A 19,491-nucleotide genomic window follows, 5' to 3' on the forward strand; every position below is an offset into this window, starting at 1 on the left:
ATCATTTTGATGTTTACCATTTAAAACTAGCCAACTGAATGTTATGAAAAAATTTTGCCAAAGAAAAACTTGAGGGCATAGATTAATTTGAGTATTTTGGCAACAGGTTTCTATATTTTAAGAACCAAACCACTAGATTATTTTGGCAAAAAGTCGTGGGTTAGATTTTGATGCTTGTTCTGGAATCAAAAATATTTATTCTTAAAAGAATTAGGAGTTTCAATTAATAAAATATAAGTTCATTTGTTTTTTTAACACAATAATTATTACAATGAGGAATGATTTGAATCTTGATTTTCTCCATTGGAAAAAAAAAAAAACCAATTATAAAATATTAATAAAATAAATAAAGTTTCATTTTATTTTTTTATCATAACATATATAATTTTTCATTGTATGATTTTATTTTAATCACTAATTAGTCTTCACTCAAAATAAAATAAAAATTTTGTTAGAAATTGTGAAATATTTGTTTTCCATATAATTATGCCATGTACTTGAAGGATCAACTATATTATCTTGTTATTTTCTTTTCTCAAGTATTTATGTTTGAAAATTATTCATTTTTTATTAGTAGATAATTTTTTTAATCAAGGTTACTATTTTTTACAAATTTATTTTATTTTTTGTATTTAGTTAATATCAAATTAGTTATGACATTATTGCGGTTGAACTCTGGTTAGATCTCAAAACTATCAACCTCTCCATGTTACAATTCTTTCAAAGATTTATGTTTTTTTAGACCTTGCTCTCATATTAGCATTTTTAGCAAATAAAGTTAAAAAAAAAATCATATAATATGGATACAAAATTAATGTGACTTTTCTTGTTCCCATTCAACTTCAAAGATCAATGTTAGCTAACTTCACGGGAAATCCAACAAAAATTAAAAGATGAGGAAAATTAAAGATAGAAAGAAAATGAACTACATAAAGGTTTATCAAGAGATTAAGTGAGCGTTTGGATAGGAATTATCCTGTGTCTTGTGTTTTTTTTTTTTTTTTGATGCACGTGTTTCAGCTTTTAGAGACAAAGTACTGTTCATGGGATCCACAACAACTTTATTCAGAAAAAAAAATTAAAAATGGGTCCTACGGTACTATTTACACATTTAAAAATTATTTTGCTACAGTGTTTTCAGTTTTCAGTTTTCAGCAAAATAAGCTGTATCTAAACGGACCCTAAATGAGAATTTAAAAATAAAACAAAATGAAACAAACTTTTTGAGTTATTTGGTTATCCTGAAATAGGGCAAATTACAGATGAGAATTTAAAAATAAAACAAAATGAAACAAACTTTTTGAGTTATTTGATTATCCTGAAATAGGGCAAATTACAGATTACCCATCTGTGATTTGACCCGAATTTAAGTTGCCTACTTATTGTTTAAAAATTGACACTTTATCCACTTAAGTTAAGTTCTGTTAAAGTTCCATATCCAACCTCATTTATTTTTTCCTTATTTTTTTTTTTTTGATGGGAACATTTATTTTTTCCTTAAAACATAAGATGAGGATGATAAGAGATGTGGTGATGGAAATAGACACAGTGGTTCTTCTTTGTCCATTTGCTTCTCTCCAGTTTCTCTATTATTTATTTATTATTTTTTTGTGGGGTTTTAATTTTCTTGCAAAGAGTTTGGAATGGTTTGTCTGAATTTTGAAGAAGTTTGTGATAGAGTAACGGTAGAGATGGGCTTCTGGTTTTCCATTGAATACTGGGGGCTTTTCAAAACTTGGATTGTTTTCTTATTTTGCAGCTGCGATTTCTTATCTTCTCACGGTGGGGTACGGTTGTGGAGCTTGATTTATTGTCTTGTTTTTAATTTTGCTTGATCTAGCTACAAAGTTGTTGTGTATACAGATTGTTATTGGTCTCTTTTTTGTTTTACCTCTTAATTGGATACAACTCATAACTTTTAGAGTTTATACTTTATATTGTTCAATTGAAGTTCATGAGCCCAAGTTTCTAAATTTTTACAAATGCTACTTTTTGATCTTCTTTTCTTTGATTTTGTTATTTTGTTATTTTTATGTTTGAACGGAAAAAGTAATAAAGTGGGGGCAATGTGCCAATTTTTAAATCACAAATAAACAACTTAAATTCGGGTCAAACCACATATGGATAATCTGTAATTTGCCCAAAAGAAAATAATCTAACCATGTCACTATATGTCTTAACAAATAATTTTACATTTGTTGCATTTTTGGTACGAGTAGCTGACTTTGGACTTTAAAGTTGAAAGGAAAATAAAAGTTAATTTTGTATAATTAGGAAATTTCAGCAACCTTCTTTAAAATAATTTTAAAATTTAAATAATTTCGAATATATTATACAAGAATAGAAAAATATAAGATAATATAGTTAATCCTTAAAATACTATAAGATAATTTTTTTTTTTTAATTTAAAAATATCTCTTCTTCTACCGGCGTAGCCAGGGGGAGCCATGGCCCCCTAGTTTTTTAAAATTTTCCTTAGAGTAGGTAAAAACACTTGTAGCTTTAGAAGAAAATTTGCATACTGCCCCCTTGAAATTTTCGAATTTTGCCTCTCGAAAGGTAAAATTTAGATCAAGAGATTAATTGTCTTCTAAAAAAAAAAATCATAAGATTACTTTAGCACTTGAAATTTTTAAGCAGTCCAGAAAAGAAAACCCAAAGAACTAAGTTGGTACCAAAAGAATAAAATTAAATTAGTGCAAATAAGTACTATCCATATAATGGCCCATTCACCCTGGGCCCCTGGCTGTCCAAACACTAACAAGTACTCCTTTAATATATTCCAAATCACCAGAGGAAAAAAAAAAAAAAAAACCAAATCTGTCTAGTTACTGTGTTTGTAGTGGACCTGCTCCTTTCCGTCGCCAATCATATAACCGTGAATCTGTGTTCTTCTGGGCTCCGGCTCCAGTCCAAGCCGGCGACCACCATCGCCAGTACGGCGGTACATATCTCTTGCACTCTCCCTCTCTCGCTCTCTCTTACTCTTGCTCTGTTTATAGTGTACTGCCTACAGACTTTTTTATTATTATTTATAATCTACTGCTACAGAGAATAGACTAATGGTAAAAAAGTTAATGCATTTGGATTAACAAAAGGGATGGTATCAACTATATATCAAGACTTGAATAATTCACATTGATGAGATTAGTGACGGTGTATCAGACTACATTATGCAGGCTGTGAGGATGTTACTAGATTCTGGTGTTGATATAAATGCCAAGAATGTGAAGGATCATACAGCAGGGGACATCTTGCTAAAACGACAAGAAGTAGAGCTGCTGAGCAGCAGCAGGGAGATCAGTGAAATGTTACAGCGTGCTGAAGTTAATAAATGTGCACGTTACCTACGTTCCACAGTCTTATCTCTCGAGGAAAGACGATTACTCCAGGTTGATAGATGGGCGAAAATATCGGACGACAGGCGCAATGTGGTTTTGGTGGTTGCTACGTTGCTTATGACAGTGACTTATGAAGGACTACTGAGCCCTCCAGGGGGACTTTGGCAAGATTACTACAATCCATGGAGCAATCTGCCCAATGCTACAATACCAGATTACAGAGGTTTCAATAAAACTGCTCCTTATCTTGCAAACATTGCAGGGACAGCCATTCGCGGTACAACTTTATGTTTTTGGGTATTCCTGATAACAAATACTTTGACATTTATGCTCTCATACACAATAGTTCTTCTCATCATTCCATCCGGGTATGTTATACTCCGCGCAGCCCTTGGCTCCCTCTCTCTCTGCTATATTACTTCGCTGTCAGTCATATTCCCGATTTATTTTACATATACCTATTCTTTAATCCTTGTGATTCTGTTTTCTGTTATTTACGCACTATCTATATCTGCAATACGGTCGACGCTGCATGTCTCTGTGCTGATTCGTTCATGGAAGAAGAATTGATGGGAAAATGAAAATAAAGCTAAGTTTGGACCTGAATGCAATTGAAAATGTGTGCGTCAAGGTTTTTTTTTACTTTATAGTTCTAAAATAAAGCTTTTGTTTCTAAGGGCATAATTGAGGTACGGGTACGACCCAATGTAATCCTCGAATGTTATTTATATTTCAATAAAGTTGTCTAATTGCCATCGGATTATTTATATAAGTTATGAATTTGTTAAGAATTTGTTATCAAATTTGTAATCTAAATGTTGTTACATTTATGGCTATAATTAGCATGAGCAAAGTAGTCTTTTTGCACGTGATTAAATAATTTCTAGTAATTGTCATTGATTGTTCTTATATTCCAGATCCCCTTTGGCCCTTTAATGAATAAACTTTTTATTATTATTATTATTTTTTGAGAAACAAACACACACATATAAGGGAGAGAGAAGAGGGTTCTAACACAAAAGCACATCACAACTCTACTAAAAAACTATGGTAACTCTTTAGGGAGGGTCTTTAAGGGAATAAGTTAACGGTGAGTTTGTGGCTGAAGTTTTTTTTTTTTTTTTTTTTGAAAGCAAATACATTATATTTTAGTATTAATTATTAAATAAACTTAGTAGTAATATAGTTTATGAGTTGGCTATGGAGAAGCTTGGGTCCTCCATACTTTAAAATTTTATATAATAATAAATATATATGATGTGCAACGAAAATTCGCTAAGTCATCTCCCGTCCATATGCGTCGTCCAAAGGATAGACGAGGTAAGTCTTTGCTAACTCGTCCGTCTGTCCTTAAGGACAGACGAGCTCACTATCGTCCGTCTGTCCTTGAGGACAGACGGGCTTTTTAGCGTTCGTCCGTCCTTTAAGGACAGACGGGCTTTTTAGCGTTCGTCCATCTGTAAAGGACGGACGAGCTTGCTACCATCTCCTCGTCCATAAAGGACAAGGGAGGTTACTACGTCTCCGCCGAGTGGAAGAACGAACCGTCGCCAGTCAAGCCCAACCGTTGTGAAATACAAACTTCTACGTCAGTTACGGAAGTTACTTCCGAGCCTGTTGGATTCCTCAACTGTAGGAGCGGTTACTAAACAAGTAACCGCTTCCGCATACTATATAAGTACACGCCAATGAAAGAGTAAGGCATTCTGTTCTTGAGAAATTGAGTTTACATTTTTCAGTCAGAGACTAACTTCACCATCGGAGGGTTCTTGGCCGGCTTCCACCGGTCTCCTCTGAGTTTTTACTTGTTTTCTCAGGATCCAGTCGCAAGTTTATCAAGGCCCGGTATTTTCAGTCCACTGATATCCCAGAGTTCATCAATATAAATAAATAATGAAAGGAAAAGGTTTGGAGATGAATCTTTCAAATTCTTCATTGATTAAAAGTGAATTTTAAAAATCTAACCGTTGAATTGCATGTTTATTATGTTCTTAACCCATATGTCAAATTTTGACTTGTTATGGTTAATAATGCTTTCATAAGGTCTTCTAATAAAATGATTTGTTTGTTTGTTTTTATATTATTTCTTCAATGTTCGATTATGACTCTAAAAATGACCTAAATTTTTTTTTTTTTTTTTAGATTGACTCACATGAAAAAAAATTAATATTTTATGCAGACAAAAAAGTAACAAAAGTGATAGTGGTGGTAGTGGTGATGGTAGCGTGTCAGAGTTAAAAGTAGTGTGGTGGTAATGGCTGTAATTATGATGGTGTGCTAGTGGAGAATGCAATGGTGATTGTAGTAATGGAGATACAATTGATGCATGGTGGCAGTGGAGGCCATATTGAAAATGGTGTTTAGGTTGGCGACACAAAGTAATGATGGGGTGATCATTACTTGTGCCATCACCTAGAAAGCACACGCGGCTACAAGGGTGCTGCACCAGCGTCCGATGCGGCCTGACGCGGGGTGAAATGTTGGTGAGTTTAAAAAAGTTGTACAGATATTGTATCTAACAAAATGATAAGGCATTAGAGGTTTTACACCACCCGCGTCAGATAACACTATTCCTCATAGTCACATTTGGCAGGCAGAGACAAAATAATAGAACACCGTACGTACAAATAATATGATGCGCACATTTTTCTCATACCATGTAAAACAAAGCAACTATGGGCCACATAGAGGCACCAAAAGCTAAAGCCAATTTGTTTTTCAAGAGAGACAAATTAACTTATGCATATTGATGTAAAGAATTTAAGGTTAGTAACTTATTTAATAGCTAACCCATTTTGACACATGACACATATGATGACATGATATGTAATTAATTTAGCTAGTCTACAAATTAATTTGATTTTATGTATGTATACAAATATGTAAAATTATAGAAAACTAGTTTCTCAAAAAAAAAAAGATAACCCTGTGGGCTCTTTAAATGAGCTTTTATTGTATGATCATGGACTTTTTATGAGTTTGGGTTGGATAAGTTTACTAGTTTTATGAAAGTCTTTTGTGTGTGTGTGTATATATATATTTTTTGGTATTGAAATTTTTGTTCCAATTGGCAAATTGGAATGAACATTGAAAATATCTTTCTTGAAAATCTATCGGTAAAAAATGAATTTAAATTCTGAATATTGTTGTTGAAAATATAAATATTAATGTGTCAGTAGAGCTATAAAGTTCTTGATAATTATAGAACCGTAAATATTTAAGAACTGAATAATTATAAACTTATACTTAGGTTGAAAGTGCAGGATTTTATCTCTTGGATCTAGTAACGCATCAAGTATATAAACCTTTTTCATGTGAAAAGAGTCAAAGACCTAACTAATGTTCATTATTCTTAGGTTTCTATACTTGATGTGCTAGTTGATCCAAGAGACGTAAAACCCTGCACTTTCTTAAGAGTTTGAACTTGTATGTATACTTTTTCGCTTACAATTTTAATTCTATAATGAATATTCTTTTATTTCAAGTAAAGATACATATAATATATATATTTTTTGTTAATATAGGCAAGATTCATATTCAACTTTATTATTTAACGATAATAATCTTTATTTATTTATTTTTTTGAGAGACATAATAATCATTATTAGTTGAATTAACCGAAACAACTTCTTTATATTTACCTAACACACAAAAAATATCTTTCTCAAAAAAAGAAAAAACACATACAAAAAAATGGACCAACCATTCATGAAAATTGCTAGTAAAATGAAGGAGAGAAGAAATGTTGGTTAGTTTAAAAAAGTTGTACAGATATTGTATCTAACAAAATGATAAGGCATTAGAGGTTTTACACCACTCGTGTAAGATAAAACGGGATTGGTGGGATGGTTTATTCGTCCACTAGCCCCTCTTCTGGACAACACTACAAAAAAAAAGCCTATCAGCGACCTAGAATTTTTGACGGACCCAAAAAGCCCTTTCAGAAAATCTTATTTGTGATGGCAAAATAAAGCCCTCGCAAATACTTGGTGAAATGTGAAATATTTGTGACCAACAAGAAAAGCAGTCACAATTATGTGTTATGGCCGTCACAAATACTAATATTTTGGAGGGAAATTTTCCCTCCATATTATTTGTGAAGGACAATTAAAAATCTTTCACAAAATGTGTATTATTTGTGACGGTTAAAAAAAAGCCGTCATTAATACTAAATTATTTGCGAGGGATAGGATCGACCTTCACAAATAATCATTAAAATGTCAAAAATTTTGGAGGGAAATGTTCCCACCAAATTATTTCCAAGGGACAATAAAAATCCCTTGCAAAAAGTTTATTTTTTGTGTGGGTTAAAAATATGCCCTTACTAATACTAAATTATTTGTAAGGGCCATGATTGACCTTTGCAAAAAATCATTAAAATATTAATTTTTTTTTTGGAGATAAAAGTTAATCTAAAATTAAAAGAAAAATAAAAAGAAACTTATAAACATATAGCACTTTATACTCTTTAGATGAACCTTTTGTTTACGGTCTAAAAGAAAAACATTTTATATACATCCTATATAAGAAAGGTCAGTCCTTATTTTCTAAACAATTGTACCCATAAAAAAATAATAGCACTTTCAACTTCAAAATGGTAGCCTAAAATTCAAGAATTTCAGCATTTTGTACTCTCTCTCTCTCAAAAGTGAATAAAAACTTCTTCCAATTAAAATAATACATAAAGGATGAGTTTATAAATCAAATGGTAAATTACATCTGATTGGCATGAAAATTGGCATGCATGTTAAGAACACATAGAATATGTAATCCGATAGTTGGATTTTCAAAATATGAATTCAATAATAAGTTATTGAGTGATGTAACATTTTTTAGAGTACATCACGTGTAACTTGAACCCAACTCTATATTTCTTAATTCAATGTGAATTTTGACAAATCCACCGTTAGATTACATTATCTTCATATATTTTTCATGTTTATAAAATTTCAAGGTGATCAAATATTAATTGCCATGTCATCAATCATATGTTTAAATTCAAGATTTTGTAGCTTAAAATAATGCATAAAAGATGAGTTTATAGATCATACGGTAAATTACATCCGATTGACATGAAAATTGGCATGCATGTTAAGAACATATAGAGCATAAAATCCAACAGTTGGATTTTCAAAATATGAATTCAATAACAAGCTATTGGGTGGTGTAACATTTTTTAGAATTACGTTACGTGTAATTTGAACCCAACCCAATATTTCTTAATTTGATGTGAATTTTGACAAATCTACCGTAAGATTACATTATCTTCATATATTTTTCATGCTTACAAAATTTCAAGGTAATCAAAGATTAATAGTCATGTTATCAATCAATTGTCTAAATTCAAGTTTTAGTAGTTTTAAATAATGCATAAAAGATGAGTTTGTAGATCAAATGGTAAATTACATCCGATTGGCATGAAAATTGGCATATATGTTAAGACCATATAGAGCATGTAATCTAACGGTTGGATTTTCAAAATATGAATTCAATAATAAGCTATTGGATGATGAAACATTTTTTAAAGTTACGCCAGGTGTAACTCGAATCCAATCCTATATTTCTTAATTCAATATGAATTTTGACAAATCTACTGTCAGATTACATTATCTTCATATATTTTTCATGTTTATAAAATTTCAAGGTGATCAAATATTAATTGTCATGTCATCAATCATATGTCTAAATTCAAGATTTTGTAGCTTAAAATAATGCATAAAAGATGACTTTATAAATCATACAGTAAATTACAACCGATTGGCATGAAAATTGGCATGCATGTTAAGAACATATAGAGCATGAAATCCAACAATTGTATTTCAAAATATGAATTCAATAATAAGCTATTGGGTGGTGTAATATTTTTTAGAATTACGTTAGGTATAACTTGAACCCAATCCTATATTTCTTAATTTGACGTGAATTTGGACAAATCTACCGTGAGATTACATTATCTTTATATATTTTTCATGCTTACAAAATTTTAAGGTAATCAAAGATTAATAGCCATGTCATCAATCAATTATCTAGATTCAAGTTTTAGTAGTTTTAAATAATGCATAAAAGATGAGTTTGTAGATCAAATGGTAAATTACATCTGATTGACATGAAAATTGGCAGGTATGTTAAGACCATATAGAACATGTAATCCAACGGTTGTATTTTCAAAATATGAATTCAATAACAAGTTTTTGGATGGTGTAATATTTTTTAGAGTTACGTCAGGTGTAACTCGAACCCAACACTATATTTCTTAATTCAATGTGAATTTTGACAAATCTATTGTCAGATTACATTATCTTCATATATTTTTCATGCTTACAAAATTTTAAGGTGATCAAAGATTAATAACCATGTCATCAATCAATTGTCTGAATTCAAGTTTTAGTAATTTAAAATACCGGGAGAGCTTTAAGGCACTATGTTTGAAATATATTTTAAATATAAGCTTGGACATGTGTCTATCTCTTAGGCATTAATACATGTGTATTTTTGGAAGAGTTGCTATAATTTATTTTGTATGCAGCAAATCCTTGCCCTAAATAAAATTAAAAAAAAAGATAACCCTGTGGGCTCTTTAAGGGTGAGTTTGGTTCAGCTTTTTGAAAAAGTGCATAATGAAAAAGTGGAGTTTTGTAAAAGTGCATAATGAAAAAGTGGAGTTTCAAAAAGCTGAGTGTTTGGTAAAAGCTGTTAAAAAGTGCATAATGAAAAAGCTGAGTGTTTGGTAAAAACTGTTAAAAGTGGCTTTTTGAGGGATAAATGACCAAAAAGGACAATGTATATATAAGGGATATTTCAAACTTTTGTTTTTTTTGTTTTTTTTTTTGTGGATGTGAGTTTATTTCATACTTATTATAAATCATCTATTTCATATACTTACTAAACAATAATAATAATAATATTAATTAAATCTAAATAATTTCCATCAACATGAAGCACAAAATAAAAATGTAAAAAGATGATAAAATATACACCAATAATCTAAGTTTAAATTGTACTACATAAAAATGAGGAAGAAGAAGAGAAATCATAAAAATCATTACAGATATTGAAATATCAAGAAAAGAATAATTGCACTTTATTACATTCTCTTGGTTTATACTATACATCATTGTAAGGGTTTTTGTATACATAAACAGGGACACTCAAGTGTCAAAATTGAACGATACAACATAAAACTCAAGCAAGTCTTTTTTGTCTCATTACATGTTTCGAAGTAAAAAGAAGTTCACTCATATCAAGTCTAAAACTTTAATGACACTGGAGCTCTATGCTCTATCATCCTGCAACGTTAAAAAACAAATTTCAATCAATACAGTAACATCTTAGAAGACCAACCCTCTATTTACTTGTAAAAATCTTAAATGATTCGTTGGTTTCAAGTGAAATAAACCAACAATTTGACTGGAACTTGAAACATAATTGCTATATATAAGTACTTTTCTAGTGCCCCACACAGCCCACACCTTTTGAAATTAGAACAACCCTTATTTCAAGCTTGGCTAAGAACCGACAGAAATTTCCATGACAAAGACAACCCAACAGAAGAAAAACTACATCTACCAAAATTCAAAAATTTATCTATAATTTACTGCAATTAGAGCAAAAGTTAGCCTAGCTGCTGTATACTTGAACAGATGCACCCCCACCATTTGTAATTGCACTTTGAACCAACCAAGTGATGTAAGAAAACTGCCAACTTATGCTCAAATTGTAGTGGCAACCGAAGCAACTAAAGAGTCTAAGACAATGCATATCTCTACATTATTAACATTTGAGGAACTAAGGAGGCAATATTAACATGATAAATTCTAATATTTGGAAGAAAAATATCCTCTTTGCCAACAAATGGGATTTTCACAAACTTCACAATGTCAGGTAGTTGAACGGAAATAGTAGAAGAAACAGCCTTGTCTATGAGCACATTCTTGGCAAAATCAAGACCAAGTGTGATGCTTGCACATATATGAAGCCTTCCTCCTCAGATTGAATTTGAGTGTTATTAGGAGTTAGTAAAAATGATAGAACTATTAACAAATTAATGGGTGAAATTAATAAGAAAAACTCAAAAGACAAGTTGTTCGAAGGAAAACCAAGAACCCAAACACTCAAATTACAGTGATCTTCTCTTGAAGAAACTACGAGAGCAACACGTAGAAAATCAAAACAAAAATTTTCCAATTGGTACTACCAGTGACATCAACTACAGACGAAATTCTTCATTTTTTTTTTTCCATCCTAACCCACACAATCATAGAGAAAAACGAACAAGTGAAACTTAACCAAAAAAAAAAAAAAAACCCAATCCATAATTCCGAGCAAAACAATATACCCATCAACAATTTCTTGGCTCTTAGTACAAATCACCTCCGTGAGAATGAAAAATTGTAAAAAAAAAAAAAAAAAAAAAATCACAACTTTACCCAAAAAAAAACACCCAGATTAAAAGAACCCATAAATCCATAGCCAAAAAACCCACCATCAGATTTCAATGCCTAAGCTCAAAACCAACTTTTAAAAAATATATATATAAAAAATTGCAATGTCAATTTATTTTCTATCGTGTTCTCAATTTATTTGCAATGTCAATATATATTCCAATCAGCAAGATCCGAAAACAATACCCATTATATATTCATCAAACTAACACTTCATTATATATTCCAATCAGCAAAAACAAATAACAAAACAAGTAAAGGAACCCACACTCGGTAAAAAAAAAAAAAAATCAGATCAGTGTTGGTACCTGGTTTTTGGTAGCAGATCAGTGTTTTTGGTACCTGAGAAATCAAAACCCACACACCAAAAGTGAGAAATCAACCAAAGAACAGAGAAATCAAACCCAGATCCATGAGAAATCAACCAAAGAACAGAGAAATCAAAACAAAAAAAACCCAAATCAGACCCATGAGAATCAACCCCGGTTCGGTCCAAATCAAAACAACCCATACCCATGACAAATCAACCCAAAGAACACACAGAAAAATCATTACCCATAAAACAAACCACAATCCAAAACTACAGAAAGACTTACGGAGAGGAAGAACCAGAAAGAAAGAAAGAAAGAAGAAGAAGAGGAAGACGAAGCGGAAGAAGAAAAGGAAGACAAAGAAAAAAGACAGAGAGTAGAGAGACTTACGAAGGCAGAGCAAGGCAGAATTGTCGTTATGGAGGCGTCAAAAATGCGAAGGGAGAGCAGAGATCAGAGATGAGGGGCGAATGTGAGTGTGGGTATTTCGGTCTTTCAATGTGCTAGATTTATGGACAGCTGATGGTCCATAAATCAAGCGCGTTTTGTCTTCAGTATTTGTAAAAGTTGAAAGCGCAACTTTTATAAAAAAGTTGCGTTTTCAACTTTACCAAACGCAGAACGTGGCTGGGCTTTTTTGAAAACGCCCGTTATGGGCTAAAAGTGGAACCAAAAGTGGAACCAAACGGGCTATAAATGAACTTTTATTGTATGATCATGGACTTTTTATGAGTTTTGCTTGGATAAGTTTACTAGTTTTATGGAAGTCTTTTTTGTGTGTGTATATATATATATATATTTTGGTATTGAAATTTTTGTTCCAATTGGCAAATTGGAATGAACATTGAAAATATCTTTCTTGAAAATCTATCGGTAAAAAATGAATTTAAATTCTGAATATTTTTGTTGAAAATATAAATATTAATGTGTCAGTAGATCTATAAAGTTCTTGATAATTATAGAACCGTACATATTTAAGAATTGAATAATTATAAACTTATACTTAGGTTGAAAGTGCAGGATTTTATCTCTTGGATCTAGTAACGCATCAAGTATATAAACCTTTTTCACGTGAAAAGAGTCAAAGACGTAACTAATGTTCATCATTCTTAGGTTTCTATACTTGATGTGCTAGTTGATCCAAGAGACGTAAAACCCTGCACTTTCTTAAGAGTTTGAACTTGTATGTATACTTTTTCGCTTACAATTTTAATTCTATAATGAATATTCCTTTATTTCATGTAAAGATACATATAATATATATATTTTTTGTTAATATAGGCAAGATTCATATTCAACTTTATTATTTAACGATAATAATCTTTATTTATTTATTTTTTTGAGAGACATAATAATCTTTATTAGTTGAATTAACCGAAACAACTTCTTTATATTTACCTAACATACAAAAAATATCTTTCTCAAAAAAAGAAAAAACACAAACAAAAAAATGGACCAACCAGTCATGAAAATTGCTAGTAAAATGAAGGAGAGAAGAAATGTTGGTTAGTTTAAAAAAGTTGTACAGATATTGTATCTAACAAAATGATAAGGCATTAGAGGTTTTACACCACTCGTGTAAGATAAAACAGGATTGGTGGGATGGTTTATTTGTCCACTAGCCCCTCTTCTGGACAACACTACAAAAAAAATGCCTATCAGCGACCTAGAATTTTTGACGAACCCAAAAAGCTCTCTCAGAAAATCTTATTTGTGATGGCAAAATAAAGCCCTCGCAAATACTTGGTGAAATGTTAAATATTTGTGACCAACAAGAAAAGCAGTCACAATTATGTGTTATGGCCATCACAAATACTAATATTTTGGAGGGAAATTTTCCCTCCATATTATTTGTGAAGGACAATTAAAAATCTTTCGCAAAATGTGTATTATTTGTGACGGTTATAAAAAAGCCGTCATTAATACTAAATTATTTGCGAGGGATAGGATCGACCTTCACAAATAATCATTAAAATGTCAAAATTTTTGGAGGGAAATGTTCCCACCAAATTATTTCCAAGGGACAATAAAAATCCCTTGCAAAAAGTTTATTTTTTGTGTGGGTTAAAAATATGCCCTTACTAATACTAAATTATTTGTAAGGGCCATGATTGACCTTTGCAAAAAATCATTAAAATATTAAATTTTTTTTTTGGCGATAAAAGTTAATCTAAAATTAAAAGAAAAATAAAAAGAAACTTATAAACATATAGCACTTTATACTCTTTAGATGAACCTTTTGTTTACGGTCTAAAAGAAAAACATTTTATATACGTCCTATATAAGAAAGGTCAGTCCTTATTTTCTAAACAGTTGTACCCATAAAAAAATAATAGCACTTTCAACTTCAAAATGGTAGCCTAAAATTCAAGAATTTCAGCATTTTGTACTCTCTCTCTCTCAAAAGTGAATAAAAATTTCTTCCAATTAAAATAATGCATAAAAGATGAGTTTATAAATCAAATGGTAAATTACATCTGATTGGCATGAAAATTGGCATGCATGTTAAGAACATATAGAATATGTAATCCAATAGTTGGATTTTCAAAATATGAATACAATAATAAGTTATTGAGTGATGTAACATTTTTTAGAGTACATCACGTGTAACTTGAATCCAACTCTATATTTCTTAATTCAATGTGAATTTTGACAAATCCACCGTTAGATTACATTATCTTCATATATTTTTCATGTTTATAAAATTTCAAGGTGATCAAATATTAATTGCCATGTCATCAATCATATGTTTAAATTCAAGATTTTGTAGCTTAAAATAATGCATAAAAGATGAGTTTATAGATCATACGGTAAATTACATCCGATTGACATGAAAATTGGCATGCATGTTAAGAACATATAGAGCATGAAATCCAACAGTTGGATTTTCAAAATATGAATTCAATAATAAGCTATTGGGTAGTGTAACATTTTTTAGAATTACGTTACGTGTAATTTGAACCCAACCCTATATTTCTTAATTTGATGTGAATTTTGACAAATCTACCGTGAGATTACATTATCTTCATATATTTTTCATGCTTACAAAATTTCAAGGTAATCAAAGGTTAATAGTCATGTCATCAATCAATTGTCTAAATTCAAGTTTTAGTAGTTTTAAATAATGCATAAAAGATGAGTTTGTAGATCAAATGGTAAATTATATCCGATTGGCATGAAAATTGGCATATATGTTAAGACCATATAGAACATGTAATCCAACGGTTGTATTTTCAAAATATGAATTCAATAATAAGCTATTGGATGATAAAACATTTTTTAGAGTTATGCCAGGTGTAACTCGAATCCTATCCTATATTTCTTAATTCAATATGAATTTTGACAAATCTATTGTCAGATTACATTATCTTCATATATTTTTCATGTTTATAAAATTTCAAGGTGATCAAATATTAATTGTCATGTCATCAATCATTTGTCTAAATTCAAGATTTTGTAGCTTAAAATAATGCATAAAAGATGGGTTTATAAATCATACAGTAAATTACACCCGATTGGCATGAAAATTGGCATGCATGTTAAAAACATATAGAGCATGAAATCTAACAATTGGATTTCAAAATATGAATTCAATAATAAGCTATTGGGTGGTGTAATATTTTTTAGAATTACATTAGGTATAACTTGAACCCAACCCTATATTTCTTAATTTGATGTGAATTTTGACAAATCTACCGTGAGATTACCTTATCTTTATATATTTTTCATGCTTACAAAATTTCAAGGTAATCAAAGATTAATAGCCATGTCATCAATCAATCATCTAGATTCAAGTTTTAGTAGTTTTAAATAATGCATAAAAGATGAGTTTGTAGATCAAATGGTAAATTACATCTGATTGACATGAAAATTGGCATGTATGTTAAGACCATATAGAACATGTAATCCAACGGTTGGATTTTCAAAATATCAATTCAATAACAAGTTTTTGGATGGTGTAATATTTTTTAGAGTTACGTCAGGTGTAACTCGAACCCAACATTATATTTCTTAATTCAATGTGAATTTTGACAAATCTACCGTCAGATTACATTATCTTCATATATTTTTCATGCTTACAAAATTTCAAGGTGATCAAAGATTAATAACCATGTCATCAATCAATTGTCTGAATTCAAGTTTTAGTAGTTTAAAATACCGGGAGGGCTTTAAGGTACTATGTTTGAAATATATTTTAAATATAAGCTTGGACATGTGTCTATCTCTTCGGCATTAATACATGTGTATTTTTGTAAGAGTTGCTATAATTTATTTTGTATGTAGCAAATCCTTGCCCTAAATAAAATTAAAAAAAAAAGATAACCCTGTGGGCTCTTTAAATGAGCTTTTATTGTATGATCATGGACTTTTTATGAGTTTGGGTTGGATAAGTTTACTAGTTTTATGGAAGTCTTTTTTGTGTGTGTCGCATATACATTTTTTGGTATTGAAATTTTTGTTCCAATTGGCAAATTGGAATGAACATTGAAAATATCTTTCTTGAAAATCTATCGGTAAAAAATGAATTTAAATTCTGAATATTTTTGTTGAAAGTATAAATATTAATGTGTCAGTAGAGCTATAAAGTTCTTAATAATTATAGAACCGTAAATATTTAAGAACTGAATAATTATAAACTTATACTTAGGTTGAAAGTGCAGGATTTTATCTCTTGGATCTAGTAACGCATCAAGTATATAAACCTTTTTCACGTGAAAAGAGTCAAAGACCTAACTAATGTTCATCATTCTTAGGTTTCTGTACTTGATGTGCTAGTTGATCCAAGAAACGTAAAACCCTGCACTTTCTTAAGAGTTTGAACTTGTATGTATACTTTTTCGCTTACAATTTTAATTCTATAATGAATATTCTTTTATTTCAAGTAAAGATACATATAATATATATATTTTTTGTTAATATAGGCAAGATTCATATTCAACTTTATTATTTAACGATAATAATCTTTATTTATTTATTTTTTTGAGAGACATAATAATCTTTATTAGTTGAATTAACCGAAACAACTTCTTTATATTTACCTAACATACAAAAAATATCTTTCTCAAAAAAAGAAAAAACACATACAAAAAAATGGACCAACCAGTCATGAAAATTGCTAGTAAAATGAAGGAGAGAAGAAATGTTGGTTAGTTTAAAAAAGTTGTACATATATTGTATCTAACAAAATGATAAGGCATTAGAGGTTTTACACCACTCGTGTAAGATAAAACGGGATTGGTGGGATGGTTTATTCGTCCACTAGCCCCTCTTCTGGACAACACTACAAAAAAAAATGCCTATCAGCGACCTAGAATTTTTGACGGACCCAAAAAGCCCTTTCAGAAAATCTTATTTGTGATGGCAAAATAAAACCCTCATAAATACTTGGTGAAATGTGAAATATTTGTGACCAACAAGAAAAGCTGTCAAAATTATGTGTTATGGCCGTCACAAATACTAATATTTTGGAGGGAAATTTTCCCTCCATATTATTTGTGAAGGACAATTAAAAATCTTTCACAAAATGTGTATTATTTGTGACGGTTATAAAAAAGCCGTCATTAATACTAAATTATTTGCGAGGGATAGGATCGACCTTCACAAATAATCATTAAAATGTCAAAAAATTTTTGGAGGGAAATGTTCCCACCAATTTATTTCCAAGGGACAATAAAAATCCCTTGCAAAAAGTTTATTTTTTGTGTGGGTTAAAAATATGCCCTTACTAATACTAAATTATTTGTAAGGGCCATGATTGGCCTTTGCAAAAAATCATTAAAATATTAATTTTTTTTTTTTTGGAGATAAAAGTTAATCTAAAATTAAAAGAAAAATAAAAAGAAACTTATAAACATATAGCACTTTATACTCTTTAGATGAACCTTTTGTTTACGGTCTAAAAGAAAAACATTTTATATACATCCTATATAAGAAAGGCCAGTCCTTATTTTCTAAACAATTGTACCCATAAAAAAATAATAGCACTTTCAACTTCAAAATCGTAGCCTAAAATTCAAGAATTTCAGCATTTTGTACTCTCTCTCTCTCTCAAAAGTGAATAAAAACTTCTTCCAATTAAAATAATACATAGGATGAGTTTATAAATCAAATGGTAAATTACATCTGATTGGAATGAAAATTGGCATGCATGTTAAGAACACATAGAATATGTAATCTAATAGTTGGATTTTCAAAATATGAATTCAATAATAAGTTATTGAGTGATGTAACATTTTTTAGAGTACATCACGTGTAACTTGAACCCAACTCTATATTTCTTAATTCAATGTGAATTTTGACAAATCCACCGTTAGATTACATTATCTTCATATATTTTTCATGTTTATAAAATTTCAAAGTGATCAAATATTAATTGCCATGTCATCAATCATATGTTTAAATTCAAGATTTTGTAGCTTAAAATAATGCATAAAAGATGAGTTTATAGATTATACGGTAAATTACATCTGATTGACATGAAAATTGGCATGCATGTTAAGAACATATAGAGCATGAAATCCAACAGTTGGATTTTCAAAATATGAATTCAATAATAAGCTATTGGGTGGTGTAACATTTTTTAGAATTACATTACGTGTAATTTGAACCCAACCCTATATTTCTTAATTTGATGTGAATTTTGACAAATCTATCGTGAGATTACATTATCTTCATATATTTTTCATGCTTACAAAATTTCAAGGTAATCAAAAATTAATAGTCATGTTATCAATCAATTGTCTAAATTCAAGTTTTAGTAGTTTTAAATAATGCATAAAAGATGAGTTTGTAGATCAAATGGTAAATTACATCTGATTGGCATGAAAATTGGCATATATGTTAAGACCATATAGAACATGTAATCCAACGGTTGGATTTTCAAAATATGAATTTAATAATAAGCTATTGGATGATGAAACATTTTTTAGAGTTACGCCAGGTGTAACTCGAATCCAATCCTATATTTCTTAATTCAATGTGAATTTTGACAAATCTATTGTCAGATTATATTATCTTCATATATTTTTCATGTTTATAAAATATCAATGTGATCAAATATTAATTGTCATGTCATCAATCATATGTCTAAATTCAAGATTTTGTAGTTTAAAATAATGCATAAAAGATGAGTTTATAAATCATACAGTAAATTACGCCCGATTGGCATGAAAATTGGCATGCATGTTAAGAACATATAGAGCATGAAATCCAATAATTGGATTTCAAAATATGAATTCAATAATAAGCTATTGGGTGGTGTAATATTTTTTAGAATTACGTTAGGTATAACTTGAACCCAACCCTATATTTCTTAATTTGATGTGAATTTTGACAAATCTATCGTGAGATTACGTTTTCTTTATATATTTTTAATGCTTACAAAATTTCAAGGTAATC

At 30.1% G+C, this 19,491-nt stretch overlaps 2 protein-coding genes across 6 annotated transcripts in view; both read left to right on the plus strand.

Moving 5' to 3' along the window:
• Positions 1-19,491, plus strand: part of LOC126699129 (ankyrin repeat-containing protein BDA1-like) — a 44,861-nt gene that overhangs the window by 17,442 nt on the left and 7,928 nt on the right. The window lies entirely within an intron of this gene.
• The window catches only part of LOC126699130 (ankyrin repeat-containing protein BDA1-like), a 95,961-nt gene that overhangs the window by 1,056 nt on the left and 75,414 nt on the right, over positions 1-19,491 (plus strand). Inside the window, exon 2 of one of the 5 annotated variants that reach the window (XM_050396764.1) lies at positions 3,180-3,392. The exons of the other annotated variants lie outside the window; for them this stretch is intronic. Coding sequence (XP_050252721.1) covers positions 3,180-3,392 — 213 coding nt within the window. The remainder of the gene's footprint in view (positions 1-3,179; positions 3,393-19,491) is intronic. 5 annotated transcript variants of the gene reach the window in all.

This window comes from Quercus robur, chromosome 9, assembly GCF_932294415.1.
Source record: "Quercus robur chromosome 9, dhQueRobu3.1, whole genome shotgun sequence".
NCBI classification, from domain to species: domain Eukaryota; kingdom Viridiplantae; phylum Streptophyta; class Magnoliopsida; order Fagales; family Fagaceae; genus Quercus; species Quercus robur.